Here is an 18,208-nt window from a genome sequence, read left to right on the forward strand (position 1 = left end):
GAGCATTTGGGATCTGAGACTACCCTTACTGTTTTATATATGGGTCTACTGGTGTCACGGTGGAAAAAAATGGGGGTTTTACATAACACACCTTTAGCAATACCAATGTTCTCTCTGCTCAAGGGGGAGACTAAATCATGTCCCTCGTGGCCTGTCTCAGCAGATGGGATAAAGATATCTCTCTTGATGCGTTTAATTGAAGATTTCATACTGTTTTAGGAGGAGATGCGTGGCTGCATCCCATCTCAGAGCAAACAGGACAACGGCAAAAAAGGAGCAAGGCCCCTGGTACTGAGAGCTTTAGTTCTGGCACTTGCAAGGAGATGCAGTTTAGATCCAAACCGTGCTCTCCTAGCCACTTGGAAAAGCTTTAGCTGGTCTCTGCCAGCCTCCTGCAACGCAGTCCTGAATTTATCCCTTTGTCTTGTTATTTTTTCCCCTTCTTTTCCACTTCACAAGTAGCTGATTGATTGCCAAGGTCTTGGAGGGAAAAGGCAAGGCTGCTCCTTCCCCCATGCGTGGCTAATCCCAAGAAGGATAGGCTGACACTGGATGGCCAGATGCTTTCTTCCACCTTCCTGGGCAAGAAAAGCTTCATGTGGCTACGTCTCCAAAGCCAAGAGCTGGAGAGACTCGCAATGAGCTCACCTATTTAGGCACTTTACTAAACATTAAACTGTGACAAAAAATCACCTTTTCAGCCAGCCCTTCCTCACATCAAGTCACTGCCACCACTGTCAGAAGTGAAGTACCAGGACTGAGGACAAAACTGGACAAAGGAGAATGGAAGAGAAGAGGCAAACTTGTTTTTCTGCACAGTGCAGAGCCAGTGGCAGTTTTGGGGTCTTTCCTAAGTTGCAATTCATGAATAGTTTTATGCTATTAGATGGGGTCTGTTGTGTTATTCCCCAGCTCAGAGTAATCCTGAAGAGGATTGAGAGCTTCTCAACCACCTGCTCCCTCCAATATCTGATCAACCACATCCAGACCCTCTCTGACACTTTTCTCTCGCCTGTTCTTAAAAGCGTTGGTCAGTGGGGTGTCCAGAGCTCCATCTGTTCCTCTGCTTGGGGCAACCATGGACCTGGAAAATGTTCTCCAGTTTCTGACCTGAACCTCTCCTGTACCTTTTGTCACACCCTCAGTAGACAAGACAAATTATAAACCTCTTCAGAACAACCATTTCAGGCTGGCATGTCCCCACTTCTTTGTTTCCTCTCATTTAAAGCAGCTCGTTTCTTTTGGCTTTCCCTCTTAGGTCGTGTTTTCTAACCATGTTTTCCTTAACATATCTTTTATGTTACTTCATCGTTCTGAGGAGTAATGCCCCGAGCTGTGCTCCATCAGAGGTTCACTGCTGCGTGTTGCAGGAGAATGAGTTCTCCCTGCTCAACCACCATTTGCTTTGCATCCCCAAACGATGTGCTTTCTTGCCCTTCTCTCCTGGGAAGGACATGAAAAAGTCAAATGTTTAGCAGTGATGGCTTTTGCTGATTTTTTTGCTGCTGTTTCTCCCTACCTATTTACATATCCCTTGCCTGGAGGTCCACAGATCTACCTGCTGCTCTCCGTGTCACTCTGCAGTAGCCTACCTCCAAAAGTCCCTTGCCAGTTACCCAAAAGAGTAACTCTTTTGAAATGTCACGAATGGAAGGAACATTTTCTGTTCAGAAGGCCTCCAGGCACTGCTGTCTGCTTCTTCGTTTTATTGAAAAATAAAAAAATAACCCCCCGGCTAGCTAGCTGCTGTGAGACCAGCGTGTGTGTAGTTCATTTCATCTGGGTCCTGGTAGACAGGTGTCCACATCACAGAAACCTTCCCAGATGGTGCTCGTGTTGGGTCTTTCATTGGAAAAGCCAAGGGCTTGGTAGGGGTGAAAAATGACCTGCTTTTTTGTGCTTTTAAATCGGTCCTTCCAGATGGTCCTAGGAACAGCAAAAGGTAGAGACAGGGGTCTCAGCTGTGTGCTCAGGGCCCTACATCGTGTTCACAAAGGACAGTTTTCTATCTGGTGTGGCCAATCTGGCAAGTCCTTGCTTCTACCTTAACATTAGCTTTTAAAATAGGATAGAAAAAAATGCAGAAGAGCTCAGGACACAACCGTACAAAAAGCTGGCGGTCTTCAGAAACTTCTAGTTCTGCTAGACGGGATGCGCAGAGCAGTGCTTTTCCACAGGTCACAGCACAGTGAATGGGAAATAAAAGTCTTTCTGACATAAACAAGAAGCACAGTGCAGGTGATAAGTATCAGAAAGATATTGTTAAAAAACAGGCTAATGCCTATTTAGTCATTTTCTGTTCTTTGCTTCATTTCCTTCAGCTAAAAGCCGTAATTTTCTTTTCATAAAGCCAAAAAAAAGTTCAGGTAGTCCTGACAGATAGCGGGGTTTTGTCTGGGAAAAATCTGGTTGAAGACACCAAGACTTGGTCTCTGCTTTGCAGGATGATGAGCGTGTCCCAGTCTTCTGTTCGTGCTGTTGATTTCCCTCCATCCTCCTTTCAGGTACGACAGCTTTGGCCGCCTGACCAACGTCACCTTCCCCACTGGCCAAGTGAGCAGCTTCCGCAGCGACACTGACAGCTCCGTGCACGTCCAGGTGGAAACCTCCAGCAAGGACGACGTGACAATAACGACCAACTTGTCGGCGTCGGGAGCCTTCTACACCCTGCTCCAAGGTGAGTCGGCCCCCTCTCCCTCTCCCAAGCTGCACGCATGGGATTACCCATCAGGAAACAGGCACCGTCCTGATAATCCCTGCCACCTGCATCCCCAGCACCCCAGAGCTCCCCATGTGCTGGGGCAGACGCACACTCGCACCTACTCAGCCACATTCCCTAGCTCTGGAGTTGCTCTGCAGCTGTCTTCTGCTTCGTTCTCAGCCAGTCCCCTTGCCGTGCAGCGTAGTCCTCCATCATCATTACCATTATTGTCATAACAAAAAGGGGCGCGTAAATCTCGCCGTGCTTCCATCCAACCCCCTTTGCTTCGTTCTCTTTATGGCTTCCAACTTAGCAGTTCCTCTCCCCCTGGAAAAGGCTTCCAGATGGTTACCAGAGATTTCTCTAACTCTTTGTTCACTGGCCCTTCAAATAGTCAGAGGGCAGCATCCAAAAAAACGACCGTCCCAGTCCCAAAATGTCTGCATTTGAGCTGAAAGGCTGGGGTGGAGAGGCACGACGGAGGAAGGAGATGTGGGCAGCAGGGGTGGGACTGATTTGCAGCTGATGGAAATGAGCACGGCTCTGCTGGTGATGGCAAGGTGGGGAAGCGGAGGACTGATGAGGTGGAGGAAAAGGTGATGAAGTGGGAAAGGAAAGAGGTATAAGGAGTGGTGTAGCACCGTGTTGACGTACCGGTAAGGGCAGAAGTTGCAGTGCACAAACCATGCCAACCTGGATCTCCAGGTTCTGAAGGCGGAAGCCTCCTGAGGGTCCCTCGCTCCTGTTCCCCGGGGCCAGGAGCAAGAGAAAGGATTGGCAAACCATTAGCTTTCTTCACTCCCCATTTCTCATTCATTCTTAGCCTATGCCTAATGGCTACAGGCTGCCAAACATCATTTCCCCTGGTGAAGAACAAAGTGCTCCAAGTGAGACCAACGTGTTCCAGAGTCCCACTTGTTCCCATGTCTCTAGGACGTGCATTTCCCTCCCCCTCCCTATAATAAAAGCAAGTTTTCCTAATAGAAAGTGCCTACTATGCCTTCACACTGCCTTTCCTCCCGTTGGAGAAGGCAGCTGAGAGGGTGCCAGCCCCTTCAAGCTGTGCTCAGTATCCCTGTAGGGGAGCACAATGACTTTCTTTTTCTTCCCCTCAGTCTGCAGAGCAAGATCCAACCTACTCCGCCCCATCCCATCCACTTGCATTAAGATGTCTGGCAACTGCACAGACACGAGGTTGGCTTCACCTCAAGAGCCTAATTAAGCAATAGAGCCCACTGTTGGGGGCCCTTTAGTGAGATAATTGACTGCAATGTGATTTATACATCCAGAGCTGAAGGCACAGTTACATAATGGTGCCACGGTCAATTATCTCATTGTACTGCCCTCCAGCACAGGGCCACTGTTGCCGTTGGGATACGCAGTATTACAAACAGCTTAACCATCTTGAGAAGTATAAAATTACAAAATTCATTGGGTCTGAAGAAACGCACTTACCTAAAACTGAAGATCTGGATAATGTCGCAGCAGAGGTGGCCCGTGACCTGCTGAGGGTGGCTTTCCCACGAGCATTATTCCCAAACCAAGCCAGTTGTTTGTTCATGGCATCACTGTAGAAACTAAATCAAGAGCCACTGGAGTTACCCAGGGATGTATTTAGCACAGCTGAAATGTAATTTACCTTCCAAGTGTCTCTCCAGTGGAAGGAGCTGGAGCCATTCAAGGTCTCTGAGCGTCTTGCCCGCTTGGTTGTTCTCAAGGGAAAATACACGTTGCAGATTCCCTTTGCATGAGAGGTGCATGTGCATTTTCCTTCAGGGCTCACAGCTCTGGCCAGCTTTCACAAATCCTTTGCAAACCTTTCAGGAAACCTGTATCACACTGAGCAAGCTCTGGCTACAGTCAGTGTGTGATGGAGACATTTTATGGCTCCACACAGAGACCAGAAACAGACCTCACGAAGGTATTTAAATGCCTAAATTCTGTTGTTCTTGGTCGGAGTTACAGTTCAGGCACTCAGAAATCCTTAGTTATAGGACTCACAACTGTAGACTCTCATCCATAAACCCCCCGTCACCTACTGGGACCCTCTGTCCCAAGGTAAGCAATCCCCCATATTCAGGATGAGATCCGCAACGAGGTGGGGTGTTGCCCAGCCCTCAAACCCCCAGGTCAGAATTAAGCACCATGAAAAGCTTTGAACATCCACCTGCCTTAACCAAGTGGGTGTCAGGGCTGTCAGAAAAGACCAACATGCACCCACGTGGATCCATATGGTAGGACACCAAAAAGGAACATTGACGAGAACTGAGAAGGCATTTCCAGAAGATTAAGTGTTCCTTTAGGATGGGTTTAAGAGCCTGTATAGCCAACAGAAATTCTGTGGGATTTTGCCCTGTAGACTGCTGACAAAGGGGGTAGTTTTTCAAGGTCAAAATAGAGTACAAATTTAGAGCCGAATCACAGAATCATTTAGGTTGGAAGAGACCTCCAAGATCACCAAGTCCAACCTCTGACCTAACACTAACAAGTACTCCACTAAACCATATCACTAAGCTAAATCACTGTAAAATACATCATCCAGTGGCACCTGGATTTCATGTAGCCCTTGAGAAATGCCATCCAAACCCAAGAAGAGTCTCTTCTTGGGGAAATCCTGAAAGTAGTGGATTTATAGTTCTCACACTGCTGGTGGCAATCCACCATAACCCCTCTGTGGTGCCAGTGTGACACAAAGGGAACACCACATGCCCAGTGAATTCCAGAGAGCATTTCCCCTGCTTCATGGTGAAGGATGAAGGAAGGAGGGATTTATTGTAGTGCAGAGGTATTTCACTTATTTGAATTAAAGTGGATCTCTACTACTTTTTTTCAGAAGGCCAAGTATCTAAGAGCAAAAGAGTGAAAGCCAGCAGACTGTCTTCTTTCTCTCTATTTAGAGAATCAAGACTGGAGTGTTCACAAGTCTAATCTTTCTGGAGTCTGGGTCAAAAGACCATCAAATTGAGTAGACAATGGTGTAGCCAAAATGCTTGAATCTGTGCTGTGGATCACTGCTGTACATTTATAGTGGCAAAATCCGGTGCCACAGCAATTTCACACCATCATTAGGTTAACTGTGTACAGTAAGTTGAGTTGTGGTCCTGCTGAGATCAGTGTGGCAAGACTCCAGCTGGCTCCAGCAGCACCAGGATCAGCCTCACAATAAAAGCGACCAGCTGGTGTCAGGTTTCCTTCCCTAATTATACCAAACTCTGTTGTGTTTTTTTTTCTTTTTTTGCTGATCTATTTCAGCTAGACGAGAGATGGTAATTTTGCTGTGACCTCGTTTCCTGCTGAGCTATGGCAGAACAACTAGTGAACAAAACCCTACTTGCCTCAGAACGGAAAAACAATTGACATCAATTTTTAATGGGTATTTTTATTCACAATTAGGTATTTATGGCAGCCTGGGAAATAGAAATGGTAATATTTTCCAGCTTTTGAAGAGCTTCAAATAAGTCACTCTGTGTATAACGCACTTTTAAAGCTATTCTGCATTGAGCAAGTCTCATGTTTTCTTACCCTTCACGAGCTCCTCTCTGCAGAGAGAAATGCCAGCTGGAGTTTCAACGGACAGGGTTTCAGCCTGCCTAGTTCCTGAAGGATGTGCAAGGGATATTGTTCTTCTCCTCTTCTGCTCCTGAAATCCCAAATCCTGGCCTCCAAATCCGCTGATCTGTCAGGAGCTAGCGGAGAACAGATGTACGGAGATGTGTGGGAGCTTAGTGCCTCTGCTTTCTCTCCAAACATGAGGTCTTCGGTTGCCTCCTGAAAGCTTTCCCAAGCGAGAGTGTTTGGCTGTCGTTTGGGGAACTGGTTAGCGTTAACTTGCCGTGCAATTTCCTGTCCCTTGAGAGATAGGGAGTAAGCTGAGAAAAGGAGGTGGCCCCACTTTTTCGTATTTTGTAGTGAAACTGGGATCTTTGGGATATAAAAATGTGGAAAGTTTTCGGCAGGACTGTGGTTTAAAACAAATATCTCACCACCCAGTGCTTTAGCAAAGGTCTTTATCCTAGCCTAAAGGAAGAAGTTTGAACCTTTGTCCTTGGATAAGGTATTACGGGGCTGTTCCACTGGTGGCTTTTTAAACCTGTGTAAGATTTTTCTGCAAGATTTTGAGGCCTTGCAGAATCTCATCAGAATGAAAAAACGACTGTTCACCTCAGTTTTCACTGATTTGCTCACTGTGAGCAGGACAGGTGAGCCACAGAGTTGCAACCATCAGAAATAGTGGTGAGGCCTGGATGAGGGAGCAAATGAAATGATCTGCTGTATCACCAAGCAGCCACTTTAAAAGATCTCTTTTCTGTCTTCAGACCAAGTCCGAAACAGCTACTACATCGGTTCCGATGGCTCGCTCAGGCTGATGCTTGCTAACGGCATGGAGGTGGCCCTGCAGACCGAGCCGCATCTGCTGGCCGGCACCGTCAACCCCACGGTGGGCAAGAGGAACGTCACCCTGCCCATCGACAACGGCCTCAACCTCGTGGAGTGGAGGCAGAGGAAGGAGCAAGCGAGAGGGCAGGTCACCGTCTTTGGACGTCGGCTGAGGGTAAGTGAGAGACGTGAGCAGTTTTGGACTCTGCTTCCCATCTCGTCAGTCCCCAGCCTCGTGACAGAAAGGGACAGGGCTGATTTCTACTCTCTGCAACCAGGATGAGGCTGCAGGACAGAGAAAGAGCTGTTCATCCCCAGTGACACAATCTTTATGGCTTGGATGTGTCCTTATGTCTTCTTGTGTGCTGTCATTGCCTCAGCCGTCACAGACAGGACTGCTGATTTCCCTGAGCCCCCTGCATCACTGGGAATGCATCACCTCCTACCAGACACTGCAGCTTTAACCACCAGGCTGTTCAAGCAAGCAAGAGACGATCGTAACCACTAAATATTACACCAATTAATAGAAATTAATAGGTATTTTCTACCTGTACTGCTAGTAGACCTGAGCACTGACAGCTTTGTAAGCCTTGTTGTTCACTGTGCAGCCTCAGGAAATTCTCTACGTTCCTGAAACTTGCTAATCTGTTGAACCTGCTGAAGAGCTGGGCTCGCAGGGCATCGCATGGCAATTGCCTTTGTTCCCTGATGTGAAGAGTTATCAACAGCTTCAGCCTGATGGTGCTCTCTCCCCACTGAGTGCTTAGCTCTTTCTGTGCTTGAGTCTGACGTGGTTTGAAAACATTGTTCCACACCATGCGCCACAGACTCGTCAGGGCTTTTTCAAGTTCTTGCCCAGTAAGCCTATAATTCCTCTGCTAACTGTAGGCAAGGTGGGGAACTTGTAATAACAGCGAGTCCTGCACACTCACCCTACACCTTGCTGCTCTCAGAGTCATGGGTTTATGTGAAGCTGCTCAGCGCCTGGCAAATTCAGGCTCTCAGAGAAAAAGGCAGTGCTACCACGGCCAAGGGACTGCAGCTATTTATTCACACTCAGGTTTCGCAGTAAATATTAATGCTGTGGTTTCAGAATATGTATTTCCCAGTCCTTGCTCTCCACCTCTCCCTATTCCCCGCTGCGTGACCTCTGCCACCGTGGTGTGATTTTTCCCGGCTCTCTTCGCTCACACTTGTCAAGCTTTGCTTCTCACCTTCCCCAGCCCCGCCGCTGCTCTTTTCCCCTTGCATCGATAGCCTCACACGCTCACTCTTTTTCATCATCAGGAGAATAGCTGGGCAAACAGTAGTGAAAGCCGATGCTGCTCCTTCATTGGAAACTGCTGGATGTCTGCAGATCAGTTGGCATCAATCTTCTTGTTTGGTTTGGGTTGGTTTTTTAATTTTATTTTTTTTTTTAATAACCAATGAAATGACCAGACAAGTGTGTCTCTGAAAGGAGACAGCCTTCTCAAATCTGCAGCTGTGGCACAGCTATTTGGTGTTCAGAGCAGTTTCCACTCATTTAGCCGCAGCTCAGCTGCCCGTGTCAGTTTTATCTTCCAAAATCTTCACAGCGGATTCAAACACAGAATGTGTCTTTGTTTTATATTGTACTGCATTTGGAAAAGCACTTGCAAAATGAGTTTTCAGGCTGGTAACTCGTGTCCCTATAAATCTGCCAGCATTTATTCACATTTGGAGCCTACTGGGGCCTGTCCCTGCTTCTAGTGAAGCAGAAGAGCATCTTACATCATTGAAGGACTCGGTTACAGCTCTGTTCAGGGGTTCAAAGGAGCTGAGGGTGAACAAGAAGTTTTAAGCTGCCTGTCTGTACCTGCACGGCAGCATCTGCACCCCTAAGACATAAACCTGCAAGGTGCTAATTGCCTCCCTGGGGACTGCTCGGCATTTAACATATTCTCCGTGTCATGTTCTCCTCTTCCCTCGCACCAGTAATTGCTGCTTTCTCTGGCAAGGGAGAAGCTTAGGGAAGTTCAGTTCAACATGTTTTTGTTCGTTTGGGGAAACTTTATCGTTTTCTGCCTTGGGTGAGTAAATCACCGCTTTCCCTCTCCCCTCACCCCGCTGCTCCCAGGAGACAGCAGCAAAGGCATGGGGGAAAGGATGCTGCATAGGGAAAGAGCACACCCAGCAGGGCTGCAGCTCTGCGTCTCTCCCTGAGGTCTGTGAGATGGGGAGAACAGCATCTGGCCGCTGTAAAAGAGGGAGTTCCCCTAAAACCTTCCTTTCCAAAGGAAGCTAAATGCTAAAAGCATCCTTTCAGCTGCCATCACATGGATTTATATTTTATGAGTCGTGACCCATGTTTTCAGGGTGTTCCTGGGGACTGATGACACATTGCCATGAGCTCAATCAGCTCCTGGCACGATAATGCCAGTTGCTCAGCTGCCTCCTCAACCTTCCCTAGGAAATAAAACAGTGCCTGTGTTTATCGCAGGGATAAGGCACAGGGCAGGGACTTCTTCATGGATGAAGGCAGAAGGGGCCAGCCACGATGTCTTTTCCGCAGCCCCAGCAATGCTGACCTGATGCTGAGCTTGAGCAGGCAGCACTGAAGCAGCACAAATCTGCTAAAGCAGCCCCTTTCCCTTCTCATGTCGCTCACACCCTACGGAAGGAAAGTTGCAGTCCTCTGATCCACCCACCCAGCAGCGAGGTATCTCCGCTAATTGGCTGCAAATTCAGCCCCTGACAAGCCAACAGCAACACAGACCCCATCTGCAGTGAGAGCGTTGGCTAAGCTCTGCTCCAAGGAGCAGAGCTCCTTCTTTCCTTTCCTTTTTTTTTTAAAAAAAAAAAAATTTGTTTTTTAAAACAAATATGAATTTTTCAATAAAGAAGGATGTAATCTCTGGCAATGGAGCAAATAGGACAGTTGACAGAGCTGCTGGCTCAGCTGCTTTATTTATTTAACCATGAAATCTCCTGCTGTAGTTTGGTCCCTTTTCCCCAAGACCAGGTTAACATTGGCACCAAGACCAAGTGTCCCAAAGACCCACCAGAGCCAACATGACCAGAGAGGTCCTGTGGGATAGGCCAATAATGTTCCTGGTGTGTTTGCTAGTGAGGACAGTCCAGCATCATCTCCAGAACTTCTACAAGGAGCTGAGGCTTGGATAAGGCCACCCCAATAATTTCAACAATTTGCAGGCGAAACTGCTTTGTGGGTACCATTTGTCACATGGATGTTGTTGGCTCCTGGAGTCCTCGCTGCAGAAGTGTTGTTTGTGCTCTTCTGCTGAAGGTTGCCACAGCCTTTTTATGAGAAATCTACCCTTTTTGTGCTCTCACGCTCCCAGAGAGACCAATGCATGCTGGTTAATTATCATTTAAGCTAAAGGAGCTCCACGTGAAGCTTTGGGGAGATCTGAGATGGTAGCATGTTTGTGCTCGTGCTTTTCCAGAGCAAACCAAGGGGTTAAATGGAAGTACTGTAGAAGGATGTGATTTTCGGGGTAAGTTTAGTCTCTTACACACTGTAAAGGGAGGTCAAATATACTGTGAACTGTGCATTGATGTTTACCCTGGCTCAGCCTCGTGCTGATCACAGGCCTTGCCAAATGCCCTGAAGGGCAAAAGCTTTCTGCAGGAGCTTCTCAGAGCCTTTTCCAGGATGCGGACTCCGGGATGGAGGATGGCACCTTATTTAGCTGCTCACCATAAAACACGCTTGTTGGACTGAAGCCTGCAGCCTTGTCAGTGCTCCTGCAGAAAATTCCTTTCTATTCAAGGCATGTCCTTGAACAAGGATGAAAAGATTTAGCCCCTGTTCAGAGGCTACCTGGCAGTGTCGGGTTGGCTTTGCCCGTCACCTTGCGGGGTGGCTGTTGGCACTGCAGCGCTTCGCGGAGAGGAGAGCAGGAGAAAACAAATCATAAAAAAAATCATGAAAAGGGAGACTGGTTCCAGCTAGTCCTGCAGAATTCCCTTGCCACAGTGGTGGAATGAGTTCGGGCACCAGTAATGGGATACAGAGGTTTGGAGTGAGCCTAAGAGCTGCCCGGGGACCTGTTATTTGGTCCTTCCAGCACGGTGCATGGCACACGGAGCAGGGAGGCCACTTCCAGCCCAGATCACTGTCCCAGCCCTGGAAGAGCTCTTTCCAGCTCTCTTGGCAGAGACCAGTAGCAGAAAAAGCTGCAGCTGCCGGGCTGAAGCTGCTCTGTGAATAGATGGAAGGCAGAGATATTATTCCTTCCTGCTTTGCTTTTCTTTCCTTTTTTTTTCTTTTTGCAAGCAATTGCCACTTCTGTTTCTCTATTTATAGCAGCAAGCACCTATGAGATATCAAATTGCTCCGTTAGTTACATATGTGCATCTGTACTTAGAGTTTTGATACCTTTTTAATTATTTCCCAGCTTGCCTGTTACAATGGGCTTTTGGCTGATTTCCTCTTTTTCCCATTGCCCATTTGCATTCTATTTTAAACTCAGCTACACATTTAATTGGAGCATTATCTACCTTTCCACACTGTTGTGTTTTTTTTTCTCCCCAAGTCGTACTTGCCTTTTACACTGTTATTCGTGAACTGGAAATCAGTTTTGCGGTTGCCTCCTTTTACATCATTTTTACACTTACATCACAGCACCGATTCCTTCTGCCTGGGCTGGCCACGCACCCCCTCAGCTCAGTTCCACGTTTTCTCAGCCCTGTTTTTGCCTCTTCCGACCTCCTTCTGAGACTCCTTCTTTTGGCTTTGTAATGTCCCCGTTCCCCAGGTTCCAGCACTGATGTCTGAAAGCACAGCAGTGGTCCTGCTTTTCCCTCTTCCCCTCCTTCAGGAATCCAGCACACCATTTCTCCATTGCCTCTGCCACGTCCTTTCTGTACCTGGTTAGCTCTCAGTTGCTCCCACATCCCCAAAATACAGTGGGAATTCAATAAACACCCTAAAGAAATGGCCAAGATCAAAGCTGGACCAGGGCTGAGAGCAGTGCTCAGTGCTGGTGTTACCGAGAGCAGGATACGGCAGCGTTTTTAACTTGCATTCTCAAAGACCCTGCAGCAACCTGCAAACCCTTGGTTTATTGACTGCAGCTGAAGGGCTGCAGAGGGAACCGAAAAAGCTCTTTGGAGTTTGAATTTCATCTGAGAAGAATCTGCACCTTCCCAGAAAAGAGGGGTTCACCAGCTGAAAAAGGTTCGAAAGTGGTGGGATGGAGAAGCAGCTGTCTTCTGTGGCAAGCTTTTCCTGGCAATGTGGGGTTTTCGTCTTTGCACTGTATTTTGCTACTGTGCTGATATGGCTTTATAAATCTCCTTGCACATGCAGCTAAACATGAGTTGTATTAGCAGGCCCTTTTTGTAATGCTGTGTGCTACAATCCCTGAATGAAAATGTATTCCCGCTCCTACCTTTGAAGTAGATACCTTTGATCTTTGGAAATGCAGAGGCAGTAGAGGTAACAGGAGTGTAATTATGCAACACAGAATAACCCCAGGACAATGAAGCTAAAACTCCAGCTCTCACAGAAAAGTCCCTGGTCTATGTAACATCTACAGTGGTTAAAGCCTCCGTATTTCATCCCAGGTGGAAGGCTTCACCTCCAGTGCATGCAGTAAAAACTCAGAGAAAAACTCAACTTTCAACTATGTTGACACAACATTCATCTTCTTTCTCAAAGTATTAGTTTTTAATATCCATGAAAGCAAAAGGCTTTTATATCCCAGATTTAATAAGCAGAATATCTTGCAAATATTCCTTGCAACAATTTTCCATTACATCTTCTGTAGGGCCATACCACATGTGCTGTAGCAGTCCTAAGTTTGGGATATGGGCAATATTAATTCACCATGGTGATGTTTCAGAAGTAGCCATGGTTTTCTGCCTCTGTCCTCACTGAAGCCAAGAAGTAGGGTTAGGCCAACACTTGGTTTTGACAGTCTTACCTAGAGGCAATGAATATCTGGATAGTCTCCGGTGTGATCTAAAGAAGGGTTTGGTGAAACAAGGCTAGGCTTTGTCACTAAAACAGTTTCAAGCTTCCTAATTCTCTGTCCCCCTCTTGTAGGTCCACAACAGAAACCTGCTGTCCCTCGACTTCGATCGTGTGACAAGAACAGAGAAGATCTACGACGACCACCGCAAGTTCACGCTCCGCATCCTCTACGACCAGGCGGGGAGGCCCAGCCTCTGGTCGCCCAGCAGCAGACTGAACGGGGTCAACGTCACCTATTCCCCAGGAGGACACATCGCGGGGATCCAGCGGGGCACAATGTCAGAGAGGATGGAGTATGATCAGTCTGGCAGAATTACATCCAGGATCTTTGCTGATGGCAAATCATGGAGCTACACTTACCTGGAGAAGGTGGGAGTCCTCCTACTGACCTCTGGCTCATGGTGCATTTGGAGTCAGAGGGATTTACTCCTTCGACTTCAGTACAGCTGCATTACTTCACAGCAGCTGATTACTGGTCCTTATACTCCTCTTCTGTGTATTCTGCTTGCACTAAGATTCATATAGGAACTTCGGTGCCACACCACCCAAAAGCAGCTGAAAATAGTATGGAAAGTTCCCCTGAGGGCAGTATTCTTTCCCAGTCTCACTGAGAGCATGTCTTTTAATGCTGTAGAGCTCTGGCATTTGATTTTTAAGCACAACATTCCTTTGCTGAGCTAGCTGTAATATAAAATATCTGCAGGTAAAGTCAAGGAGTGAACAGTAGGGACTTCCAGTAGGATTTTCCATGTGAAAACAACCCATACAGTATGACATCCTCCTTTCTTTGAGTAGCCCATTCCTGGTTCATAGGAAATACATGTAATAAAAAGCCAGACTGTTGTAAACACTTTGCACTGTAGTTTTCACTGTGTAGGTTGGCATGGGACTTAATTTCTATTACCATTCGTTGTTACACTAACTCAGTGTCCCAGAGATCCACTTCTTGCATCCCTGGGGCTGATATTTTTATTTATAAGTTTTGTATAGAGCCTATCCCTACAATAGCTTAAGGGAACTGCAGTAAATGGCTTTTAAAATGCAAAAAGTATTGACTTGCACCTTGCACTATACAATCTGTGTGGATTGTCAGTTATATGCAAAAAAACACCGACAACGAATACACACGTGGGCAGAAGTTTCTAAGGCAGAAACAGATGACACATAGACACACCGAGTTAATTGGGCATTGGACAGCTTCAGGAGGGTATTTTTCCAAGAATTGCTTTGGTCTTTCTATCAGCTTTATTTAGTTAGTTTGTAGAAGCTATTGACAAGGAGAATTTGGGTAGAGACAGCTACACGGTATCGATCCGAACAACTGAGCATTCTAAACTTAGACCTTCACTGCGCTAACTGCTTCTTCCTCTGACGTGCTCCTGCTTGGGGATGCTTGATGGGCCATGCAGCTGCATGCTGCCATTATTTCATCCTGTGGGTGCAGACTTATCTCACTTGTCGTATTATTATTTTTTTTTGATTGGAAAATTTTGCAGGTTTTTTTTAGAGTTAAGAATGATTTTGCCTGAAAACCAGGATTAAAACGTATTCTTTTCTCCTCCCCACCTAGTCCATGGTGCTGCTCCTTCACAGCCAGAGGCAGTACATCTTTGAGTTTGATAAGAATGACCGGTTGTCGTCTGTGACCATGCCCAACGTTGCCCGGCAGACTTTAGAAACCATCCGTTCCATCGGCTACTACAGGAACATCTACCGGCCCCCAGAAGGCAACGCCTCAGTAATTCAGGATTTCACAGAGGATGAGCAGCTGCTCCACACTTTGTACCTGGGGACAGGGAGACGTGTCATCTACAAGTATGGAAAGTTGTCCAAGTTGGCGGAGATGCTCTACGACACCACAAAGATCAGTTTCACCTATGATGAAACTGCTGGCATGCTGAAGACGATAAACTTGCAGAATGAAGGGTTCACATGTACAATCAGGTACAGACAGATAGGGCCCCTCATTGATCGACAGATTTTCCGCTTCACCGAGGAAGGCATGGTGAATGCACGCTTTGACTATAATTATGACAACAGTTTTCGGGTGACCAGCATGCAAGCAGTCATCAACGAGACACCTTTACCCATCGATCTCTACAGGTACGATGACGTGTCAGGCAAAACCGAGCAATTTGGTAAATTCGGAGTCATTTACTACGACATCAACCAGATTATCACCACCGCTGTCATGACTCACACTAAACATTTCGATGCCTATGGCAGGATGAAGGAGGTCCAGTACGAGATATTTCGGTCGCTCATGTACTGGATGACCGTACAGTATGACAACATGGGGAGAGTTGTTAAGAAAGAGTTGAAGGTTGGCCCTTATGCAAACACAACCAGGTACTCCTATGAGTATGATGCTGACGGTCAGCTGCAGACAGTGTCTATCAATGACAAACCACTCTGGCGTTACAGCTATGACCTAAATGGAAACCTCCATTTGTTGAGTCCGGGGAATAGCGCCCGCCTTACCCCACTCAGGTACGACCTCAGGGATAGAATTACTAGACTGGGGGATGTGCAGTACAAAATGGACGAAGATGGCTTCCTGAAGCAAAGAGGCAATGATATTTTTGAATACAATTCAGCTGGCCTGCTCATCAAAGCCTACAACAAAGCTAGTGGGTGGACTGTGAAATACCGCTACGATGGCCTAGGAAGGAGAGTTTCTAGCAAAACCAGCCATGGCCATCACTTGCAGTTCTTCTACGCAGACCTGACCAACCCAACCAAGGTCACCCATCTGTACAACCACTCAAGCTCAGAGATCACTTCCCTCTATTATGACCTCCAAGGCCACCTCTTTGCAATGGAGCTCAGCAGCGGCGATGAATTCTACATAGCCTGCGATAACATCGGCACTCCTCTGGCTGTCTTCAGTGGGACCGGCTTAATGATTAAGCAGATACTGTACACAGCATATGGGGAGATCTATATGGACACCAATCCCAACTTCCAGATCATCATCGGCTACCACGGAGGACTGTACGACCCCCTCACAAAGCTTATCCACATGGGACGGAGAGACTACGATGTGCTGGCAGGTCGATGGACGAGTCCGGACCATGATATGTGGAAGCACCTGAGTAGCAATAACATAATGCCTTTCAACCTGTATATGTTCAAAAACAACAACCCCATTAGCAACTCTCAGGATATCAAATGTTATATGACAGGTAAGGCATTTAAATTGGTTAATATATTCACAAACTGGTGTCTAGCTTGCCATCAGTGAATGGGATCCTCTCAGTACCCTTGTCACCACGGGGGTTTCCAGTGTTCAGTACAATGGACACAAGCTTTTCTTTGCCAGTTGACCCCTATGTCAGAGAGTGGTCGAGGACATGTTTAATTCATTAGTGTAGACTGAGATTCTAATTCCCAAGCTTGTTTCCTTTTCACTTTCTTGGTATTTAAACTCTTTACGTTGCTTCCAGTTGTTTGTTTCTTCGGATACCCAAGTTTAGCTACCAATTAATGTCCTGATATCCTTTCTCTTTGTGGTGGGGCAGTTCTGTTTACACAGTTTTGCCCAGAGATTTATTTGCAACTAAACAAATGACATGCAGATTTGTTTTAGCAGAATGGCAGCAGCAACTTAAACCTTTTATCATCGTCAGCCATTTCAGAGCACACAACAGTAACGATGTAGTTCAGAGTTAATCTGCCCAACAGAATTAACAGTTTCTATTAAATGTCAATAAAAAGCCAGTGCTTTAGACTTAAAGGCCAGGTTTTAAGGCATACGTCCCCCACATCTTGACATAACCTCTGAACTGCTTCCCCAAAGACTTCATAAAATGACATTTACATGATCTCTGTGTATGTTTTTTATACAGAAAATCATTCTGGAGTCCATCCTATACTCATACTTTGTGCAACACTGGTAGTAACATTTTAGAGTACTGTTCTGTTGGGACTTTTTTTCATATAATTATCATTGCAAAACCAGGTGACAGTCACAAATCAAATGTGCATACTTCTTAAAGAGATACAAATAATTTTTAAATCTGCTGCATCTATCACAACTTTCCCATATGCAACAACAGTATTTGCATTCCCCTAAATTACAAGAGTGGCTTAATAGAAAAAAAAAAAAAAAGTTATGAAATAAAAATCCTGTATTGTTTCATTCAGGTTGTTTTTCCAGCCATTAGGGTTCATGCTTTCAGATTCTCCTGCAATAATCATAAGGATTAGATTGTATTTTTTCAGATGAAAAGCTGTTTTGTCCAGAGCTGGGAAGATGATGCCATGAGGAAAGTAAACTATGCCAAAAGATGCAGGCTAAGACTCTGTGTGTTGGCCTGACTCTGATAATTAAAGCTGGCAGGGAATATTTTGAGATAACTTTTCCTATCAGAAAATGCTCATTTGTCAAAATGGAATTTGTTTGTGGGAGAGAGAGCATTGAGCTTGAGAGATTTCTCAGCAGAAATGTTGCAAACAGCTCTCAAAATCATCTAAATGACAAATTCCAAAATAATCTGAAAGAAAAAAATCCTTTTTCAGTTTCAACCCTTTCAAATTAATTATAAACTAGTTATAGAAGACTGGAAAAGAAAAACTAATAAGTCAAAATTAAAACGAAAGATCTTAATATGAAATTGTTGTCTCGAAGTGATTTAGTGTTTGAACAGTCACTTCGTGGCATATTAACAGATTTTTATTTTTCTGCTCAAGTTCAGACAGGACAGAATTTCAAATGCTGTCTTGGATCAAGCAAACACTTTCCCACCCAGCTTTGATGATAACATCAAGACGCCCAAATCTGATACTTTTATATTTTATATGCACCAAATAACTTTTTCCATCATCTTAAAAATTCAATTTTTAGTCTTAAAAGAATGCAGAACCCAAGTTCGTGTTTTAAGTTTCTGCTTTCTCACTTCCACCCTGTGCGTGGAAGAAACAAATCACGATATGGGATAAGTGTCATGATACTTGGCTGTTGCTCTGCCATTCCTTTCTGCTGAAGCTTTCAGGCTTTTCATAGACAGGGTGGGTGATGAGAGTGTCCTTGTCATCACAACCACATCTGCCCAGATTTTGGCACAGGGAACCACTCTGTCCCTCCCTCCCCACCCCAGCACCCACTGTCCTTAGGGGAGCTCAGCGCCCGGGACACAGGTGAGCAACATTTTGGTCTCCAAATATCA

At 46.0% G+C, this 18,208-nt stretch overlaps 1 protein-coding gene across 7 annotated transcripts in view; it reads left to right on the forward strand.

Moving 5' to 3' along the window:
• Window positions 1-18,208, forward strand: part of TENM4 (teneurin transmembrane protein 4) — a 1,681,110-nt gene that overhangs the window by 1,646,287 nt on the left and 16,615 nt on the right. For all 7 annotated transcript variants that reach the window (XM_080576311.1, XM_080576312.1, XM_080576313.1 and 4 more), the window contains 4 exons: window positions 2,505-2,677; window positions 7,018-7,253; window positions 13,113-13,409; window positions 14,611-16,225. In XM_080576311.1, the coding sequence (XP_080432437.1) occupies window positions 2,505-2,677; window positions 7,018-7,253; window positions 13,113-13,409; window positions 14,611-16,225 (2,321 nt within the window). The remainder of the gene's footprint in view (window positions 1-2,504; window positions 2,678-7,017; window positions 7,254-13,112; window positions 13,410-14,610; window positions 16,226-18,208) is intronic.

Source organism: Anser brachyrhynchus, assembly GCF_964034855.1.
Source record: "Anser brachyrhynchus genome assembly, chromosome: 1".
Taxonomy (NCBI): domain Eukaryota; kingdom Metazoa; phylum Chordata; class Aves; order Anseriformes; family Anatidae; genus Anser; species Anser brachyrhynchus.